At 50.9% G+C, this 18,295-nt stretch overlaps 1 protein-coding gene across 6 annotated transcripts in view; it reads left to right on the top strand.

Annotated features, from left to right (window-relative positions):
* EFR3B (EFR3 homolog B) overlaps positions 1–16,125 on the top strand; it is a 91,161-nt gene extending 75,036 nt beyond the window's left edge. For all 6 annotated transcript variants that reach the window (XM_049695848.1, XM_049695849.1, XM_049695847.1 and 3 more), the window contains 9 exons: positions 231–392; positions 1,816–1,947; positions 3,371–3,438; positions 4,552–4,679; positions 5,434–5,525; positions 8,677–8,725; positions 9,911–10,017; positions 11,349–11,398; positions 11,839–16,125. In XM_049695848.1, coding sequence (XP_049551805.1) covers positions 231–392; positions 1,816–1,947; positions 3,371–3,438; positions 4,552–4,679; positions 5,434–5,525; positions 8,677–8,725; positions 9,911–10,017; positions 11,349–11,398; positions 11,839–11,944 — 894 coding nt within the window. In that variant the 3' untranslated portion in view covers positions 11,945–16,125. The remainder of the gene's footprint in view (positions 1–230; positions 393–1,815; positions 1,948–3,370; positions 3,439–4,551; positions 4,680–5,433; positions 5,526–8,676; positions 8,726–9,910; positions 10,018–11,348; positions 11,399–11,838) is intronic.
* The last annotated feature ends 2,170 nt before the right edge of the window (positions 16,126–18,295 follow it).

The following is an 18,295-nucleotide window of genomic DNA, read 5'->3' as shown; positions in this document are numbered from 1 at the left end:
GGGCAGCAGCTTTTGTTGCTGGTTTCACTGGGCCCACCTTCCCTAAGCACATACTCCCGCACTGCCCGATTCCACTGGGGTCTGCTTTAAAGGCATCCTGTCCCTGAGGGCGGAGGTGGGGTACACACAGCTGCGTCGCCCCCTTCAGACTGCTCTTCCCATTCTCCTTGCCCCTCCTGTCCCCACCCTGCCCGCCGTGGCCTTGCCTCCACCCTTGTCCCCATCTCCAGCACTCCCAGCAGCTCTACAGACACATCTACCTGAGCTGTAAGGAGGAAACGAACATACAGAAGCACTACGAGGCGCTCTACGGCCTGCTGGCGCTCATCAGCATTGAGCTGGCCAACGAGGAGGTGGTGGTAGACCTCATCCGCCTGGTGCTGGCTGTCCAGGTGGGGCCCCCTGTGGGCGGGACATAGGGGTTGGGATCGGGGGAAGGCACCTGTTTTGGCCAAGCACTGGTGAGAGAGCCAAGTAGCCACTGCTTAACACCTGTTCTGGAGCCCAGGAATATTGCACCCTTGGTTGGCCATTCCTCCATGAAGACCACAAACCGTGGTCCTATTTGGGGACCACCAAACGATGCTGAATTCATGGCTTTGGCCCATCCTCAGAGTAAAGGAGACCCGGGAAACAGGGTCTTTCAAAAATATCCCTTAACCCTAGTATTCTGGGTCTCTTGCAAGGTCTGAATGAGACTCCAAGGATTGCCAAGAGGGTACCCATAAGCCCGGAGGGATCTCCATACAAACTCATTTGTGTAAAGATTACCTAGTTCCCAAACCTGGCTGTGCTTCAGAATTGCCTTAAACACTTATTAAAAATATATAGGGCTTCCCTGGTGGTGCAGTGGTTGAGAGTCCGCCTGCCGACGCAGGGGACACGGGTTCGTGTCCCAGTCCGGGAAGATCCCACATGCCGCAGAGTGGCTGGGCCCATGAGCCACGGCCGCTGAGCCTGCACGTCCGGAGCCTGTGCTCCGCAACGGGAGAGGCCACAGCAGTGAGAGGCCCACGTGCCACAAAACATAAAAATAAAAATAAAAAAATAAAAAAATATATATAATCCCAGTTCTGTCCCCAAGCTTGGGGATCTGGAGATTCAACAAGCTCCCCTCGTGACTCTCAGGCAGCCAGCGTGGCACTAGATAGGGCTTTAGACTTTCATGGTCTGCCTGGGTGGAAGTCCACTGCTCAGGATGCTGGGAATTGGGGTGGGTCCTCCAGACCTCAAAGGCCAGGGTCAGCAGGGCCCCGAGGCTAGGTGGGCATCGTATCCTGAACGGTGGCGAGCCTGGAATTGTGTGGTGGAGACTCTTCAGCTACCTGCTTGATGGCGCTAAGTCCTGCAAGGCCGACCCAGATGCTCCGATCGTCCTCATCCTAGAATCTGAGATTCCTTTGTGTCCCGGTCCCCTAGTGACTCGCACAGCTTTGTCGGTTTAACATGTGAACCCAGCTTAGCAAGCCACTCCAGTCCTCCAGGGATCATCCAGGGTCTGTGGTGAAGGTGACGGCCTCCTGGAGGTGGGACTCATGAGGGTTTGGACGGTCCAGCTCCCTACAGCGGGAACTGCAGAGCGGGGCACTGAGGGCGTCGCCTCTCCACTCAAGGATATGAGCCTCCAGCTCACGGATTGTTCTAAGGACCATTTGCTTCAGCTTTAATGAGGGCGACCTCTGTTCCCCAGGGAGTTACGGGGAAATTGCTGGAAAAGGCTTTGTCTTGAGTAGTGGGCCACGTCTAAAGGAGGTTGGTAGAGGGTGGCTGGAGGGTGGGGCACCAGCATAGTTTGTTCCCTCTGTGTTGCCACAGGACGTGGCCCAGGTCAATGAAGAGAACTTGCCTGTTTACAACCGCTGTGCCCTCTACGCGCTGGGTGCCGCCTACCTGAACCTCATCAGCCAACTCACGACAGTGCCTGCCTTCTGCCAGCACATCCGTGAGGTTGGTGTCCTCATGACCCTGAGAGCTCAGGAGGCCCTTGACTTGGGGTTTCCCCAGAACAACTTTTGCTTAATTGCATGAGCCCTGTGCTTAGTCTAGGCATGAGAACTAACGATGAGAGATTCTCAGCGGTAGTGACTCCTGTACGACATGACATAGCAGGGCAGGGTCAGGCACAGGCAGTATCCTGTACCCCTTCCCAACCTGCTACCTGCCCTCCTCTACTTCCGGCCCCTCTATACTCCCCCCACTCCCGGAAGCGCACATACCCACATCTCTCAGGTCATCTGGGACTAAAGCTACTTTAAGGAAAGTTTTTGTTATGAAAATTTTCAAATATCACGAAAGCAATATGAGTAGGGCAGTGAACATCTGCACAGCTGTCACACGAACTAAACAGTTACGAAGATTCGTCCACATTTGCTTCATCTGTCTCCTTTTCTTTTTCTTTGCTGAAATGTGTTCAGACAAACCTTGACTATCATGTCGTTTCACCTCTGCATATATCAGTATGTGTCCAAAAAATTATGGACACCTTTCTACCTAATTGCTATGCTATTTACATGCCTAATTAAATTATCGGTTATGCCTTGGTATTACCTTATACCTGGTCTATAATCAAATGTTCTCAGTTGTTGCAAAAAGGTATTTTAAGACATACTGAACTATGTATAGGTAGAATGATATAATACGTAGGATTAACTTAAAAATACACTAGCAAAACAAAATAAAACTAAACAAGAAAGCTCAGGCCTCAGCTGGCCTGGGCTGGCTGTGGGCATGGAGGAAGGTGCTGTATTGCTGTGCCAGAGACCACCCTGAATGAGGCAGGATCTTCCCAGCCTTGGGCTGATCCAGGAGGGCAGGAAAGGCAATGCCCCCACATCCTCTTCAGTAAAAATAGTAGCATCGTGGCTTCCTCACCTCCTGCACATACTTTCATGCCAAGCGTCCTCCCACTTCTCAGCATCTTAATAACTGTCAGCTTTCTTGTCAAAAATTTGCAAAGGATGCTGAGGGAAACTCACCATGTCACTCTCCATCAGGGTGTTTTTGCAGTGCACCTGGGTTTGGGGAACAGTGGGACCTATGCTCCCTTTTTTGCATTTAAACAGAAAACAGGAATAGGACACAGGAGCGAGAAACTGAACTCTCTTGGGAGCTAAGTCCCCTGCCTTTGGAGGACACTTAATGCATGTGTGTCACTGGAGACAGCCTGAGCAGTCCTCCTGGGCTTCACAGGCTGCCCTGAGGTCCCTGTTGGTCTGAGTTTCTCCCTCAGAAGCCCAGCCATGGGTGCTCTTCCAGGGGGTTCGTGGGAGGGAGGAAGTGCTCAGGGGAGTGGGAACTCTTTCACTGGCCTGTTTGGATTTCCCTCTCCCTGCTGAAGCCAGCTTTTCTCACGATTCCTCCCAAACCTCAGGTGATAGAGAGCAGGAAGAAAGAGGCTCCGTACATGCTCCCTGAGGACGTGTTTGTGGAGAGGCCCAGGTGAGAACACTGAGGACGTGCTCAAGGACAACCCAAGCAGCTGAGCAAGGAAGTGGATGGTCTGAGGCCAGGGACTTGGGCTTCTATGGGCTCAAGGGCAGAAAGTGGACCTTATGCCTATGACCCAGAAGTCCTGGGTCAAGTTTGATCCCCTCACCTGACCATAATTCATGCCTTGAGCCATCTCAGTGTGTTGTACCATAGAATACGGGCTGCATGCAGCCTCTGGGAACTTTGACCAAGCCCATGGGAACAAATCCTGGAGGAGTCCTTCCTGACAAGACAGTGCCGCCAATCCAAGTGGTCTTCTCAGCCTGCAGCGTGGGCCAACATCACTTCAGCATCAGAGGGACTCAGGGAAAGATATTCTGAAAAAACCAAAATATCCCACAATAGAGGATGGCTTTATAAATGGTGGCCCATCCACACCCTAGACAACTGGTAGCCCGTCCAAAGTGTTTTTAAAGAATAGTTCATGTGAGATATTCACTGTATAACAGGTGAATAAAATAGATCCTAGAACAGGACAGTGGGGGCCGTGGGCATGTCTGTGTGTGTGCAAAAATGTGTGTGACTGAGGGACTCTGCACAAAATCTGAATGTGGAAAGTGGGACTGTAGGTGGCTTTTTTTCCTTTTGCTTCTCTGTCACTTTTGTATAATGAGTGTTACTTTTTTTTTTCCAGCCTTGCTGCGTGGCTTGAGGGATCTCAGTTCCCCGACCAGGGATTGAGCCCAGGCCACGGCAGTAAAAGCCGGGAATCCTAACCACTAGGCCACCGGGGAACTGCCTTGAGGATTACTTTTAAAATAAGGAAGGTCGGGCTTTCCTGATGGTGCAGTGGTTGGGAGTCCGCCTGCCGATGCAGGGGACACGGGTTCGTGCCCCGGTCCGGGAAGATCCCACATGCCGCGGAGCGGCTGGGCCCGTGAGCCATGGCCGCTGAGCCTGCGCGTCCAGAGCCTATGCTCCGCAACGGGAGAGGCCGCAACAGTGAGAGGCCCGCGTACCGCAAAAAAAAAAAAGAAAAAAAAAAAACATAAGGAAGGTCATCAGGAAATCATTCTAGTCCCCCATGGTTCTCATCTGCCTCTTCCCTCCTTTGTCTCCCAGGCTGTCTCAAAACGTCGACGGAGTGGTGATTGAGCTTCTCTTCCGCCAGAGCAACATCAGTGAGGTCCTGGGGGGCAGTGGTTACAATGCAGACAGGCTCTGCCTGCCCTACATCCCTCAGCTGACAGGTAGGAGCCCTGCTTGAGGACTTCCGAGCCTGCCTCTGGCTTTTCTTGGCCAGGGCCTGAAAGGAAGGGACTTGTGAGTCCTTCGGTCACCTTCCATGGCACCTTAGATGTCACACAAGAGCTGAAAGACACAGTGGAAATCCATGGTGAGATCCTTGATTTTCCCACTCTCCTCTTCAGTGCAGGGTCCTTGGGAGTAACTGGCCCACGGGATAGCCTGGCCTGTGCGTGGGAGAGACCCCACGGTGCCGGAAAGAGCACACATGGGCTGTGGAGTCTGAGACCCAGTTCTCTGTAGCTTACTTCCTGAAGAATCTTAGACGAGTCCCTTGGCATCCCTGAGTCTCAGTTGCCTTGACTGTAAAGTAGGGATATTAGCAATACCTGCCTTAGAGGGTAGAGGCAGATGCCCGTAGTAGGAAATGCTACGCAAATGACAGCTGCTGGTGCTGTTAGCAGATGACCCTTGTGAAAGTTGAGATACGCTTTCTGGTCATAAGCGGCTTCTTTGTGCTCATCAGTAATTTCAAAATCTTAGCCCTAAAAAGCAACACTCACCGCCCTAAGATGGGCGGTGAAGGCCTGCAGCCCTCCATAAACTCCAGCTGTAGCCCCAGCGTATAAACTCCCTCTGAGCCCTCCGAGGACTGTGAACCAGGAAAAGGCAGGGGGGTTGGGAGATGGTGCTGGAGGCATGACCCTGGCTTGCTCTGCAGGGGCTGGGGACTCTAGCTTCTCTATCCTCCTTTCCCAGATGAGGATCGCTTATCCAAGAGGAAGAGCATTGGAGAAACCATTTCCCTGCAGGTGGAGGTAGAATCGAGGAACAGCCCCGAGAAGGAGGAGGTGAGCGTCTCATTCTTGATCCACTGTCCTGGTGAAGCTCAGCGTCCTCCCGGGAGGGGGCTCTTCCTACCTCCTAGGTGGTCAGACACTCCATGATCTAGACTCCCTTAGCCACCCCACACATTTAAAGTTGCACAGAAAGTAAATTTCTCAAGTAAGTCCTGTTTTCTTACTGACTCTCATCATATGTATCCTAGACATTTCCATCTGGAAAAAATTACCGAATCCCCCCCACCCCGTACACTCCCATGAGCATGTTATAAAAGTCAGTCTTGAAAGCCTTGCTGGTAGTCATTCATGATGGAGGCGGACGTGCTCCATGTTGGAAATTGGAAGGCCTCACAGAAAAGATGAGGGCAAGAATAGCTTTTACAATGTTTCTTCCAGATATGTCAAGAAAAATGCTCTTTTTTTTTTTGCGCGGTAGTGCTTCTACCTCAGAAAATAAAGAAGGTGTACCCACAGGTAAGGGGGAATAAAGAATTTTAGTGGAAATAGCAAATTTACTCACTAAAATGAAAAGGAAATGTGGGCGGGGCAGTGAGGAGGGAGAAAGGCATCCCGAGGGAACTGAAGCCTCAGAATGCGGTACCCTTGTTTTAAATGGTAACTCTGCCAGTTAAGGGAGTTAATGGAGACAGAGACGCAGGGGAACCTTAGCAAGAAGCAGGGAGGATGCACATCTGGGTGGGACTGGGACAAGGAGACTTGTGAGATCCCTGGGCATGGACAGCCTGGAGTAGCTGTGAAGGACAGCCTGGACACCCAGCCTTTCCCCAGATGGGCCTGGAGCAAGGAGAAGTCAGTGGGGTAAAGGTCAAGCCTCCCCCTAACTGTGCCCTCAGCCATTCCAACAGCTCCTCGGTTACTAGGGCAGACCTCCAGGGCAGGGCTTTTCCAAGCTTGTCTGGAACCTTCCCATGGAAGGAAGGAAGCTCTGACTCAGGCTAATTGGAGAAGCAACATGAGGTTGAGCCAGGTGTCCTCCAAGGCCCTTCCAGCTCTGCAGGATGGGAACCTCACATGTTAGGAGCACAGCGTGAGTTGACTGCTATCCCCTCAATAGTTGTAATTCTTCCTTCCCGAGAGTTGAGAGACCCTCAGGAATTGATAAGTAAAGTGAAGCAGAAGAAGGAAGAGAAATGCTCACCTGGGTACACAGCTGCCTGCTCCCTCATGGCCCCTCGGTCAGCATCATGGGTTCCTCCCCCTCAGAGAGTCAGCTTAGCCCGGGGATGGCTTGGTATCGAAAGCAGGGGTGTGGGAGCCTCCTCCCTTCTGCCGTGCTGTACTTCTTTCCACTTCCAGCCCACCTTGCCCCCCCCACCCCTCCAGAATCTCACGGTAACTCCCTGTAGCCTCAAATGCCAGCCTCATAACAGGTGATCAATAAATGCTGGTTTGGTTAAATTCCAAACCCAGTGCCTGGCATTCAGAACCATTTGTAGTCAGGGATGCCCTCCCATTTCATTTCATCTCCCCTCCTCTCTGGCTGGTCTGCTCTCAGTCTTCCCCATGCTATCTCATTCACCTCCATGTCTTTGCTAGTGTGGAATCCCATGTCGGAATCACCCTTCCTCTCCACCTCTACGTTCTTGAATCGCCCATTCATCAACATCCAGCCTGGGGTCCATCTCCTCCATCAGCTCCTCTCTGCCTGCCTTTACCCAGTGACCTGTCTTCCTTTTTCTCCCACCACCACATGGTTTCCTATCACTTTACCCGTGAATATCTGACGTTGGTCAGTGCTGACAGTGGATGGGTGGATGGATGGATGGATGGGTAGATAGACAGACCTACAGAGGATGAACCTTCACAGTGAATGAATCTTCAGAGTGAATGATAGCGCTGTTGCGTGTCATTCCTATAGTAATACATGTTGCAATTTCAACTAAGTGACTAGCCAAGAATCCTGCACATAATTGGTGCTCACTTAATATTTGTTGGGTGACTTTATCCCAGACCTACAACTCTGTCCATTCCTACTCGAACAAGCATTTGTGGAATTCCAAGCTCAGTGCATTGTCTGAGTGTATAAAGTGGATATACGGATGCACTCACCCAGATCAGGGACTAAAATGCTGTCCTCCAGGAGCCCTGCCTGTGTACCCCCTCCCCAGAGGGAGCCACTAGCCCAACTTATGTCATTTCTTGAGCTTTATATCAATGAAATCATTCTCTCCTGTGTCTGCCTCGTTCATGTAATATTACATTTAACTAATAGAATATGAATAAATCATGGGTCTTGCCTCAAGGAGCTCACAGTCTAGGGGGGAATTCCTGGAATTTAGTCCAAACTCCTTCACAGTTTTCAGCATCTGACCTAAGGCCACACATCCATAGAACACCCTTCTTTGGGTTTCATTATTTTCCACCTCCTTTTATGGGTTCCCAGGACACTGAGATCCTGTGACCCAGGTCCTTGGACCAACCTCAGTATGCCTTACCTTTACTGAATACTCACATCACCTTGGTGGATAATTTAATATCAGAAGTCTTCAAAAATGTTAGTCAGGGGCTTCCCTGGTGGCGCAGTGGTTAGGAGTCCGCCTGCTGATGCAGGGGACACGGGTTCGTGCCCCGGTCCGGGAAGATCCCACATGCCGCGGAGTTGCTGGGCCCGTGAGCCATGGCCGCTGAGCCTGCGCGTCCAGAGCCTGTGCTCCGCAACGGGAGAGGCCACAACAGTGAGAGGCCCGCGTGCCGCAAAAAAAAAAAAATGTTAGTTCTTGAAATTTTCATATGAGATTATATTTGCTAACTGCCTTCTCTTGTTTCGAATATTTTCTGTTAAGTGCTCTGAAGATGTGTTTGAATTACAGTGTTTTCTTCCCAGGGAGCTTAACGGGACCCGCTGGGGGGCGAGGGGGGAGAGGCCAGTGAGTTCTTTCAGGCCAGACTTGTGACTGATGAGGCAGTAGCCTCCCCTCCTCTCTCTCTCCCAGCTCTCCTTCAGTTGGAGGCTCTGTGCCTGCTCAGGCAGGTTCCAGAGACCCTAGTGAGAATGTGGGTGTCCTCAGGGAGTTTCTCCCTTCAGGACATTCTTCTGAGAAGTGAAGTGGCTGCCAGGTAACTGAGGAAGCCAAGGCTGCCTCCCCACCCCCCGCTCCCCCCTCCCCCTTTCTGAGCACTTCTGTTCCCTCTCCCTCAGCGCGTGCCTGCCGAGGAGATCACCTATGAGACGCTGAAGAAGGCCATTGGTAAGTGGGAGCCCCCCAGGGAGGGGATCACAGGGCTGGGTCCTGGAGAGGTGTGTGGGTGTGCTCAGCTGTCTGCTGCCCTGCAAGTGTGATTCACACAGGTGTGAGGGGAGAGGCTGGTGGCTTCCTCTAAACTCTTCACAGCTACTGAAGCTGCAATTAAAAGTCCCCCTCTCTTAACGGGTTGGGGGGGTGTCCATGTCCTATGCCAGGAACCCTTTTTCTACTGACTGCTGCCATTAAAAGTGGTCAGTTGAGGGTTACAGCCAATCAGACAAGTAAAAAGCAATTTTATTTTTTATTTTTTTAACATCTTTATTGGAGTATAATTGCTTTACAATGGTGTGTTAGTTTCTGGTTTATAAGAAAGTGAATCAGTTATACATATGTTCCCATGTCTCTTCCCTCTTGCCTCTCCCTCCCTCCCACCTGCAATTTTAATTTGTATAAATACCTTGACGATTTTTTGGTGGAGTGTGATACAAAAGAAAAAGTTGAAAAAGTTCTTAGTGAAAGCCATTAAGAACAAATCCTATTAGTATTTATTTAATAATGGCAATAGATTTTAAAATGCAGTATTACCTCGTCTAGATTATTGGGCAATGAAGTATCCCGAATTAGAGAATTTTTCCGATAACTGATGACAAATCTTTATCTTTGTTGTCATTCATGGTACACTTTCTAAATGTTCCCACTGCTCTGCCTTCTTAAACTGGGCATGATGAACATATTTCATACCCTTCCTTTTTTTTTTTTTTTTTTTCATTTCGGCTACCAAGAGGAATACGCAGAAGCCTTAAACTTAATGGCCTCCGACTGCTCTGCCATAGGGGTTCTTCGCTGTCTTTTGTGGCTTTTCCACTGTTGATGTCCCTTTTCATATTCCCCCCAGAGTACTTCCTGTTCCAGGAACTTCCGTCTAAGAGTCCCAGTGTCAATGCAACTACATGGGACTTTAGCCCCACTTAAGGGTCCACTCAACTAGTTTTCAAACTCTTAGGCAAGGAAGGGGGCTGAGCCCTCAGGCAGAATCAGAAAAGGGTCTAGCCCTCCCAGGGCCGAGTGATGGCATCGCACCCTCCACGCTACCCTGCCCCTCATCAGCAGAGTGGAGATCTGGGGGGAAATCTCAGACTGCATCACTGGGGTAGGACCTGAGGGCTGACCTGGCTCTCTGTGGCGCAGTGGACAGCGTGGCCGTCGAGGAGCAGGAACGTGAACGGCGGCGACAGGTGGTGGAGAAGTTCCAGAAGGCGCCCTTTGAGGAGATTGCAGCGCATTGCGGGGCCCGGGTAAGTGAGACGTAACGGTGCCCCTCCGGGATCAAACGGACACTGGATGTGGGCCCACAGGACTGAGTTTCTAGGAGATCCTGATTCTGTTGTCATCCAGAAATTAGGGTTTAGATCCCAACAGTGCCTTGGCACTACATTGTTTTCCCATGAACCTAAAGGCTATTAGTCATACACCCCTCCAGAGGTCACAGTTTTCATATAAGGGAGAAACCCTGACCTCAGGATCTCCTGTACCAAATAGATAGACGATAATAATTATAATCATCAGAGCAGGAACGGAAATAGCACTTGCTGTTCATCAGAGCATCTTATATTTATCAGCTTATCTCCTTCTCATGACAACTCTGCCAGTTTGTTGCCGTTAGGGTCGTCACATTATGGAGTGATGGGGGAAGGGGCCAGGGCACAGGAAAGATGGCCAGCGTTTGCTAGAGGGCCCGCTTCCAACTGGGGGACCCCGGCAGGTGGAATGGAACGGCCTGGCCTTGGAAAAGAAACCTGAATGAGAGGGCGCCAGACGAGTAGAAAGACGAGTAGATGGCTAAGGGAAGAGCACAAACATTTCTTGAAAATGATATTCCAGATTTGTTAGCCCCAGTGTCCATCTTTGTAACAATGAAACGTAATTGTAAACATCCAAAGTCTACAAATAACTTATATTTTATTGTACTTTTTCCTCTCAATAAAAACACGTGTAATTTTCTATTATATATATTTCAAATATATATACATAAACTTCTCATATATTATAATAATTATATATAGTAATATATAAAAAATACATAAATTATATATAAAAATACATGTAAGTATAATATAGATTTTTCTGGGCCTATATTATGCTGACCTCTAGTTCCATCCTGAGAGGCAGAGGCTGCTCATTTCGTGAGCTCAGAGTTGAGCACAATCTCACTCTCTGTGTACGTGGACTTAGGTGGAGCCGGAAGGGACCAGAGAGAACATCTTCCCTAATGCACCAACTTTGTACAACTGCTCCTTGGGAGTTAAGGAAAGAGCTGGAACCAGCTCTGAGCCTCCTGACTCTGCCCAGCAGGCCCTATTGCCCCACTTGGAGGAGCTAAGGGCTCTTCCAGAACTTTTGCTGAAGTCCTTCCTGGGGTTCCTGGCCTCTGTGCTGTCCCCGACAGGCCTTTGCTGGGCGGCTCTTTCAGATCTGAACCCACCGCCAGGGTCCACAGATAAGTGCTGGAAACGAGCTCACACCGGTTTCTTTCCTAAGGCCGCAACTGCCCAGCACTTTCAGTGCATGGTGGGCAGGGGGGCTTGGGAGTCAACCCCTGGCTCACTTTCCCTCTGTTTGTGTCTAGGCATCACTGCTGCAGAGCAAACTCAATCAGATCTTTGAAATCACCATCCGGTAAGTGGCAGCTCTGAGCAGGGGATCCCCACTTCTGTGGCCCAGTGTAGGTACCCCTCCCCCCACGTCCTCCTCTCGCACCTGTCTTCAGCCCTCCCTGCCCCCAGCCTCTGTCTCCAGGGCTGGAGTCGGCCACCAAGTCTCCCCAGATAAGGAAACAGAGACTGAAGGGAGAAAGAGACAGCTCAGTGAACCCTGGAAAAGAGCCGGGGTCCTAGTGTCACAAGCTGGTACTTTCTAGAGCAACAGAGTCGCTGTAGAGCCTGCAGTAAAGCTTGACTTCAAGCTGAAGATTCTAGAACAACTTGAACCTGGGAACCACGGAGTGACATAATCTCTGGTCCCTATTCAAAGAGAAACCTCAGTCAGCTGCTCTGCTGCACGGGGCGGGACCCCAGAACCGTCCTCACGCCTTTCCCCTCTTTGTGTTTCTGTCCCAGGCCCCCACCAAGCCCATCAGGAACCATCACTGCAGCCTATGGCCAGCCTCAGAGCCACTCCATCCCCGTCTATGAGATGAAGTTTCCCGATCTGTGCGTATACTGAATTCCAAGACACAGCTTCTCGGAGGGGTGGGGCCTGAGGGAGGGGCTCGCCTTCACGCCCACCCCGACGCCATGGAGATCTAACTGGGATCTCAGAGAAAAAGCACCTTGGACAGCTAAGCAAGGTGGAGCCCTGGGCCCCCCTGCCCCCCTCTCGGCCTCCCTGCTTCCTCTTTGTCTTCCCTGAGGGAGATCTGGCCACGCTGGGGCCAATAAGCATCCTACCTGTGCCCTTTGTCTCCTCTTCTGTGTCATCCTGGGGTCAGGAGTCATTGGGGGTCTCCAGAGAGAGGCTGAGGTCCCAGGAAACTCCTGCTTAGTGTAGTAAGTGAAGGGCTTTCACGGGGGTGGGTGTGCAGCTGCCATTACCCCAGGAGGGAACTAGAGAGAGACACAGTTGGTCAAAGGAGGCCGTAGACTGCAATCAGGAGGAGGCAAGGCCAGCTCCTCCCATAAAGCAGTGGCCTGTGGGAGCTGGAAGATGGGGCGCTGATCTCCTCCAGAGTGTCCCCTCCTCCTTCCCCATTTGAGGGTCCAAAGGCCTTCAAGTCTCTGGTGTCTTTTCCACTCCCCTGCTCACCCTGCCAGTTGCCTCTTCGTGAATTGTTTCTATTGTTAATTAATACTGAGCTTGTATAACGGAAGCTGGGGTAGAGACACCGTGGGGGGCAGCAGGCCGCTGACAGAGGGAGCCCGTGTCCCCAGGCTGGCCAACTGGGCCAGGGAGCAGAAGCACGGGCCGGCCTTCTGTCCAGGAGCAGCGGGCAGAAGTGGGCAAGTCTGCGTCCCTCTGTAGTATCTCCCCTCCTTTGTCCAGAGGGATGTATTTCTGAGTTGAGTTCTCCCTCTTTGATGCTTTTCTTCCTGCGGCTCCCCGCGTGAGCTGCCTCTGGCAGAACCTCACCTGGGCCTCTCCCTGAGGCAGCTCCCTCTGGCCAAGAAGAGCCCTTTCCTTCTTCTTTTCCAGTCTAACTTCCCATAACTTTTCTGAGCTGATATGACTCACAGGAAGGTGAGAATAGTCACATGATTCCTTCCTGGAGAATTTGCTCTTGAAAAGAGGGAGGGTGAGTAGATTTCTTGACCCAAAGGAACCCCTTTTGAGGGTACCATTTTCGGCAGCGTTGGGTGGGGTCAGAAGCGGGCTGATTCTGCTAAGGGGAGGGCAGTCTTCTCAGGACACCCTCGGGTCACACCTCTGTGCGTGGCCCTGCACAGATGCACTGTGAGAGCCTGATTATCAGGGCTGATAGGTGTATTTGTCCAAATTAGGAGAATCTTAACACATGGAACTCTCCTATTGCGTGTGCAATAGTCTTGTTGGGTGTGGGGGCTACCTGACCCTTGTTCCTATAGTTTCCCCCCTTGGTTGCTGCCTCTGTGCTGTGGGCCTGTGGCTTCCAGAGGGTCTACATGACTACAGGGCCGAGGGGGCCCGGCTCCCGCCCCTCCACCACAGCCTTTGGCTCTGCTCTATGGCTTTTGGCTAATACTCAACCCAACTTTACAGGCATGAACCGAGATTTCTCTTTACTTTAATATCTCTTTATTAAGAAACCAAATTTAAAATAACTAGAAACAGGGCTTCCCTGGTGGCGCAGCGGTTGAGAGTCCGCCTGCCGATGCAGGGGACACGGGTTCGTGCCCCGGTCCCGGAAGATCCCACATGCCGCGGAGCGGCTGGGCCCGTGAGCCATGGCCGCTGAGCCTGCGCGTCCGGAGCCTGCGCTCCGCAACGGGAGAGGCCACAACAGTGAGAGGCCCGCGTACTGAAAAAAATAAATAAATAAATAAAATAAAATAACTAGAAACAAACTTGAAGACAAATGACCTTTGGAAGAAGCTTCAGAGAAAATGTAAATCTTGAGCCACAAACATGTCTTTTCCTCACTGGATCTTCCCATCTTTCTTCCCTGCTCAGCTTTGACGCGAAGCCCTGTTTCTCTCTAGTGCTTCTCTGACTGTAGGGTCCACCCCCATGGCAACTGCACCCCGAGCACTGCCCTGGGGCCCTGGTTCTGGGACTTGGCAGTCATTCCCTGGAGCCTCTTTCTAGAACCAGCACTAGAACCAGAGACCTACATGTCCATCAGCTGTCTCTCCCTCATCCCCACCCTGGGAACAGATCGAAGAAACAAGGTGCAGGATTCCCATTCTTCATATACTTCACTGCTGTTTCCTCTATCTGAAGCAGCTTTTTCTTTGTGTCACCGCTACGTAGCAAAGATGTGCTTCCTTTGGAGACATGGCCACATTTTGAGTGCCCTCCTTCTCGGTTTCAATTTAAACTTACAGTCAGTAGAGTATTAACTTGCCTGCTGACATGGAGTAGAATACGGATTCTGGCCAAAGATGCCTCAGAATCAGAAAGTTCATGATGAACATTAACTGGAACAATTACCTGGTAAATTAAGCAGCCTCCTTCACCCCACCCCTGCCCTCCCGAGCCCTGGGAGAGATGGCAAGCAGAGTTTGGTGGGTGCCCCAGCCTTCAGCCTAGCACCACTCTTCCTGCCTTCCAAGCCCTCTGGCGTCTGGCGGCACCGTGTCAAGCAGCCAGCCCTTTTTGCTATCCCCCCTCTGTTGTGAATTTCAGTTAGCAAGGCCACCCAAGCCAGTCACTCCCCAAAACTGCTGAAGACTTCCTCGTGGGCAAGGGGTAGGGTCGGTTAGCACTCTGCCGACAGAACCCAGTAGCATGGATATATTTGGAATTTCAGTGAACTTGGTTGAGTCACATAAATGCATAAGAAGCAGATGAGAGGAGAGCCCCAGTGTGACCCTGGAGGCTCCTTCCGGTTTTCCTTGCAAAGTGCTCCCCCATGGCCTGTGCCTGTTGCCATTTTCCTCTTTTTGAAAAGTAGAAATAAGTGATTTCTTGACTGCTAAACATCTCCTCCCCAGAGAAGTAGCCTGAGTGGGTCAGAAGAAGAAGGAGAGAAGTCCTCAGACATTCCCCTCTGTCCAGCCCTCCGCCTCAAGCATAAGAATAGATGGATGAGCAGTGAAAAGGTGGGGCTGGGACCGTCTGAAGTGCTTGAAGTGCAGGGGCCCCAGATGCACTGTCCTTTGCCCTGGGTGTTCTCAGTCCCAGAGGATATGTTTCAACTGGCCTAAGAATCAGAACAGCCTTGCAGTTGTTTAGGCTCCTCAAAGGCCAGACCTCCTGGCTTCACTAGGGGCCCTTGGGTCATGACACCTTCCAGTTGCTATTCCATTGTCCCTGGGGCTTCTCACCTGGGTACAGAGAGTCTCACTGAGAAGTGAGACTATTTCTCCCAGTTCCTCTTTATGACCATGAAATGGCAGCTGGCCAGCTGGGGCCTGTGGGAAAAGACTAGACCTGAGCTGTTAGGCTGAATATTAAGTTTGATGGTAGACAGGGAAGTGGGCACCTCTGAGCAGGCCACGCCCACTTCTCCAGACCCAAAGACCCTGGCAGGCAGTTGTGCTGAAACAAGGCAGCTTCCTTATGTCTGGGGAGAAGGCTTAGGGCAGTGTATTGCCTCTTCATCTCGCTAAGCCTAGAAATCTTCTAGTTAAAATACCCCGTATCCCAAATCCAGCCTAGGACTGAAGCCTGCTGAAGGATGGTCTTGGTGGGGCCTGCCAGCTGGGGAAGTGGGGAGGGGACACAGGCCTGTGGGAGGGGGCTCTGCGGCCTGTTTTCCGTGCTCTCCTTTAGCACCAACCAGGTTGACCAGGTCTTTTCTCCTTCAGGACCCCTTGGGACCCCAGCACATCACTTTCCCCTTTTGAGCTCTTCCTCCATGGCTGTTGATTCTGGCCTGTGGAGAGCAGAGCTGTAAATCCACAAATGCTGCAGCATTACACATACATTGTGACATGTCTGTGTCCATTTAGACGTTCATGACCTGGCTGAGTGTGTGTGTGTGCCCGTGCGCGTGCAAGTGTGTATAGTGTAGTTCATAATTGACAGTGTATGTATATAATAGCTGACGTATTTATATGTGAGTGCAGAATTAGTGCCTGTGGCGGTTTTCTGTATTTTGAACTCATTGAATCAAATTAGTTTAAGGGATAGGAAGGAGGATTGGGGGGGGCGGGGGTGGAACGTAGGAAGAAGGACTCTTAGCAAGATGATTCTTTAGGACTATTAGTCGTGATTTCCCAATGAGCTTTCATGATGCCCTTTTCAAATAAATGTTAATGTTGTCACCACACGGTTGTCTATTTGATTTCTTTAAAGTAAATGGTTTTTTGAGATGCAAACAGGATCTGAAAATGCCACCAGTATTAATCACTGACATTTAGCCACCCCCGCCTATCATTATTTACTTGCCTCAAAAGGAAGGACGGTAAGGGAAAGGATGCTACCAAGATGTAAACACAAGGCCCAGGATTCCCAGCATAGGCGCATCCTCAGATGGGAGGCCTGGGCCATTTCTTCATTACAGTGACTAGAATCTAGCCCCATTTCATATAACCCTCATTGAGGGAGACTTTATCTTAAAAGTCTGGCTTTCTGATTCCATCAGGACTTCCCAGGTGCATTCCAGTTTTCTTTAATTGTGAACTTCTAAGATCATCAAAATATGGGAGTAGGGCTTCCCTGGTGGCGCAGTGGTTGAGAGTCCGCCTGCCGATGCAGGGGACACGGGTTCATGCCCTGGTGCGGGAAGATCCCACATGCCACGGAGTGGCTGGGCCCGTGAGCCATGGCTGCTGAGCCTGCGCGTCCGGAGCCTGTGCTCCGCAACGGGAGAGGCCACAGCAGTGAGAGGCCCGCGTACCGCAGAAAAAATATATATATATATGGGAGTAAATATAGAAGTGCCACACAGAAGCGTTCCCCAGCTGGCTTTGATCTGCATCATCCCCTGGTATGTCTGATGCAATTGATGTGGAGATGTGCATCTCTGTGTATCAGTGTCTGTGAGTCTCTTGTGAATTGTAAATGTGTGTGACTGCAAACCAGGGGCCCCAACATTGTGAAAATATCATGGGGACATACAAAAGAAGCCCAACCCCTGGCCTCTGCCCTTGTGGAGCTTACAGTTTCCCTGAGAGAAAAGCACAAGACATGTGCAGCAAGAAACTTGCCATCTGAGCTGGTCTGCATGCCCCCCCCCCCCAATGCAGAGGGGCTGACTGCAGAAACCCTGAAAATGAGCAGGTTCAGCTGCAAGAGATCCCAACTTTCACAGTGGAAGTGGACTTCAGCCTGGGCTCACGTTGAAAAAAGGGTAACGTTCAAAATGGAGGGGGAAGGTGGGGAATTCCAGGCAGAGGGTGGAGGAGGATGGTAGAAGAGTGAGAAGACCAGGGGAAGTGGGGTTTGGTAAGGAGAGTGAAACTGATGGACAATGGCCCTTGTGTGTGCCGTGCCCAGTAGTTTGGAATTGATGGAAGAGTGGGGGTGGGGCGATTGTTTTATGTCGAGCTAGGGAATATGGAGAAAGCAAGATTTTGTATACATTAATATGAAGAATGTGTACGATGGGTTGGGGAAGAAGGCAACTGGAGACAAGGGCACCAGTTGGTTAGGAAGCTGTTAGGATAGTTAAGGCCTGAGCCACGAGCGCTGAGAATGAAGAGAAGGCTGCAGCTGGACATGAGGAGAGAGCTTGGGCATGACAAGGGGGAAAAGATAGTCACACCTCAAGGCTTGAGCCCTAGGGACTGGAAGAAGCATCTGTGCATTTTGTGTTGTATTTAGACAGATGTGTCTCCATGGGTGTGTGTTTATGTGGGTGAGACCCTGTGTTTGAGAATATCTGCAAGTAGTCTGATAGGGCAGTCAGATCTGAACTGATGCCAACCCTCAGCTCCCACATTTAGCCTCTCAGTGATAACATGATCCCATCCATTTTCTCATTAACCCTCACAGTAGCCCTCACAGTAGCAAGGAAGAAAGGAGTGGATGAGAGAACTAAATCCTGTAGAAGTTCAGAAACTTGCCCAAGGTCCCAGATGGCTAGATTCACGGAGGCATTACCACAGCTTGCCACCTGAGCCCAGAGCGTCCTCCCAGTTTTGGTTGGGTTTCATCGGCTTCCCGCTGGCTCATGGAGTTGGATGGGAAGCAGGGTCACTTGGAGGAATCCTGCCTCTTGACACATCAGCCAGCTGAGCAGTCCTTCCCCATCCAATGGAGAGTGGGAAATGTAGCCATACTGAGCCATCACCCAAACTATTTGACCCCTTGAAGCCCCACTTGTCATGGGTGGGAAATACGTTTTCTTTTCATTCCCACTGTATCCTATGAAACATACTACCACTTGGTCACATGGAAACCACTATCGCTCCTTCAATATGTGTTGCTCTTTATCTGATGGATATGCATTTTTATTTTATTCGCCCAGTCAATATTCAGAGTCAGAGTCGGATG

The sequence above is a fragment of the Orcinus orca genome, chromosome 13 (assembly GCF_937001465.1).
Source record: "Orcinus orca chromosome 13, mOrcOrc1.1, whole genome shotgun sequence".
In the NCBI taxonomy this organism is placed as follows: domain Eukaryota; kingdom Metazoa; phylum Chordata; class Mammalia; order Artiodactyla; family Delphinidae; genus Orcinus; species Orcinus orca.
This window is presented reverse-complemented; position numbering and strand designations above follow the sequence as displayed.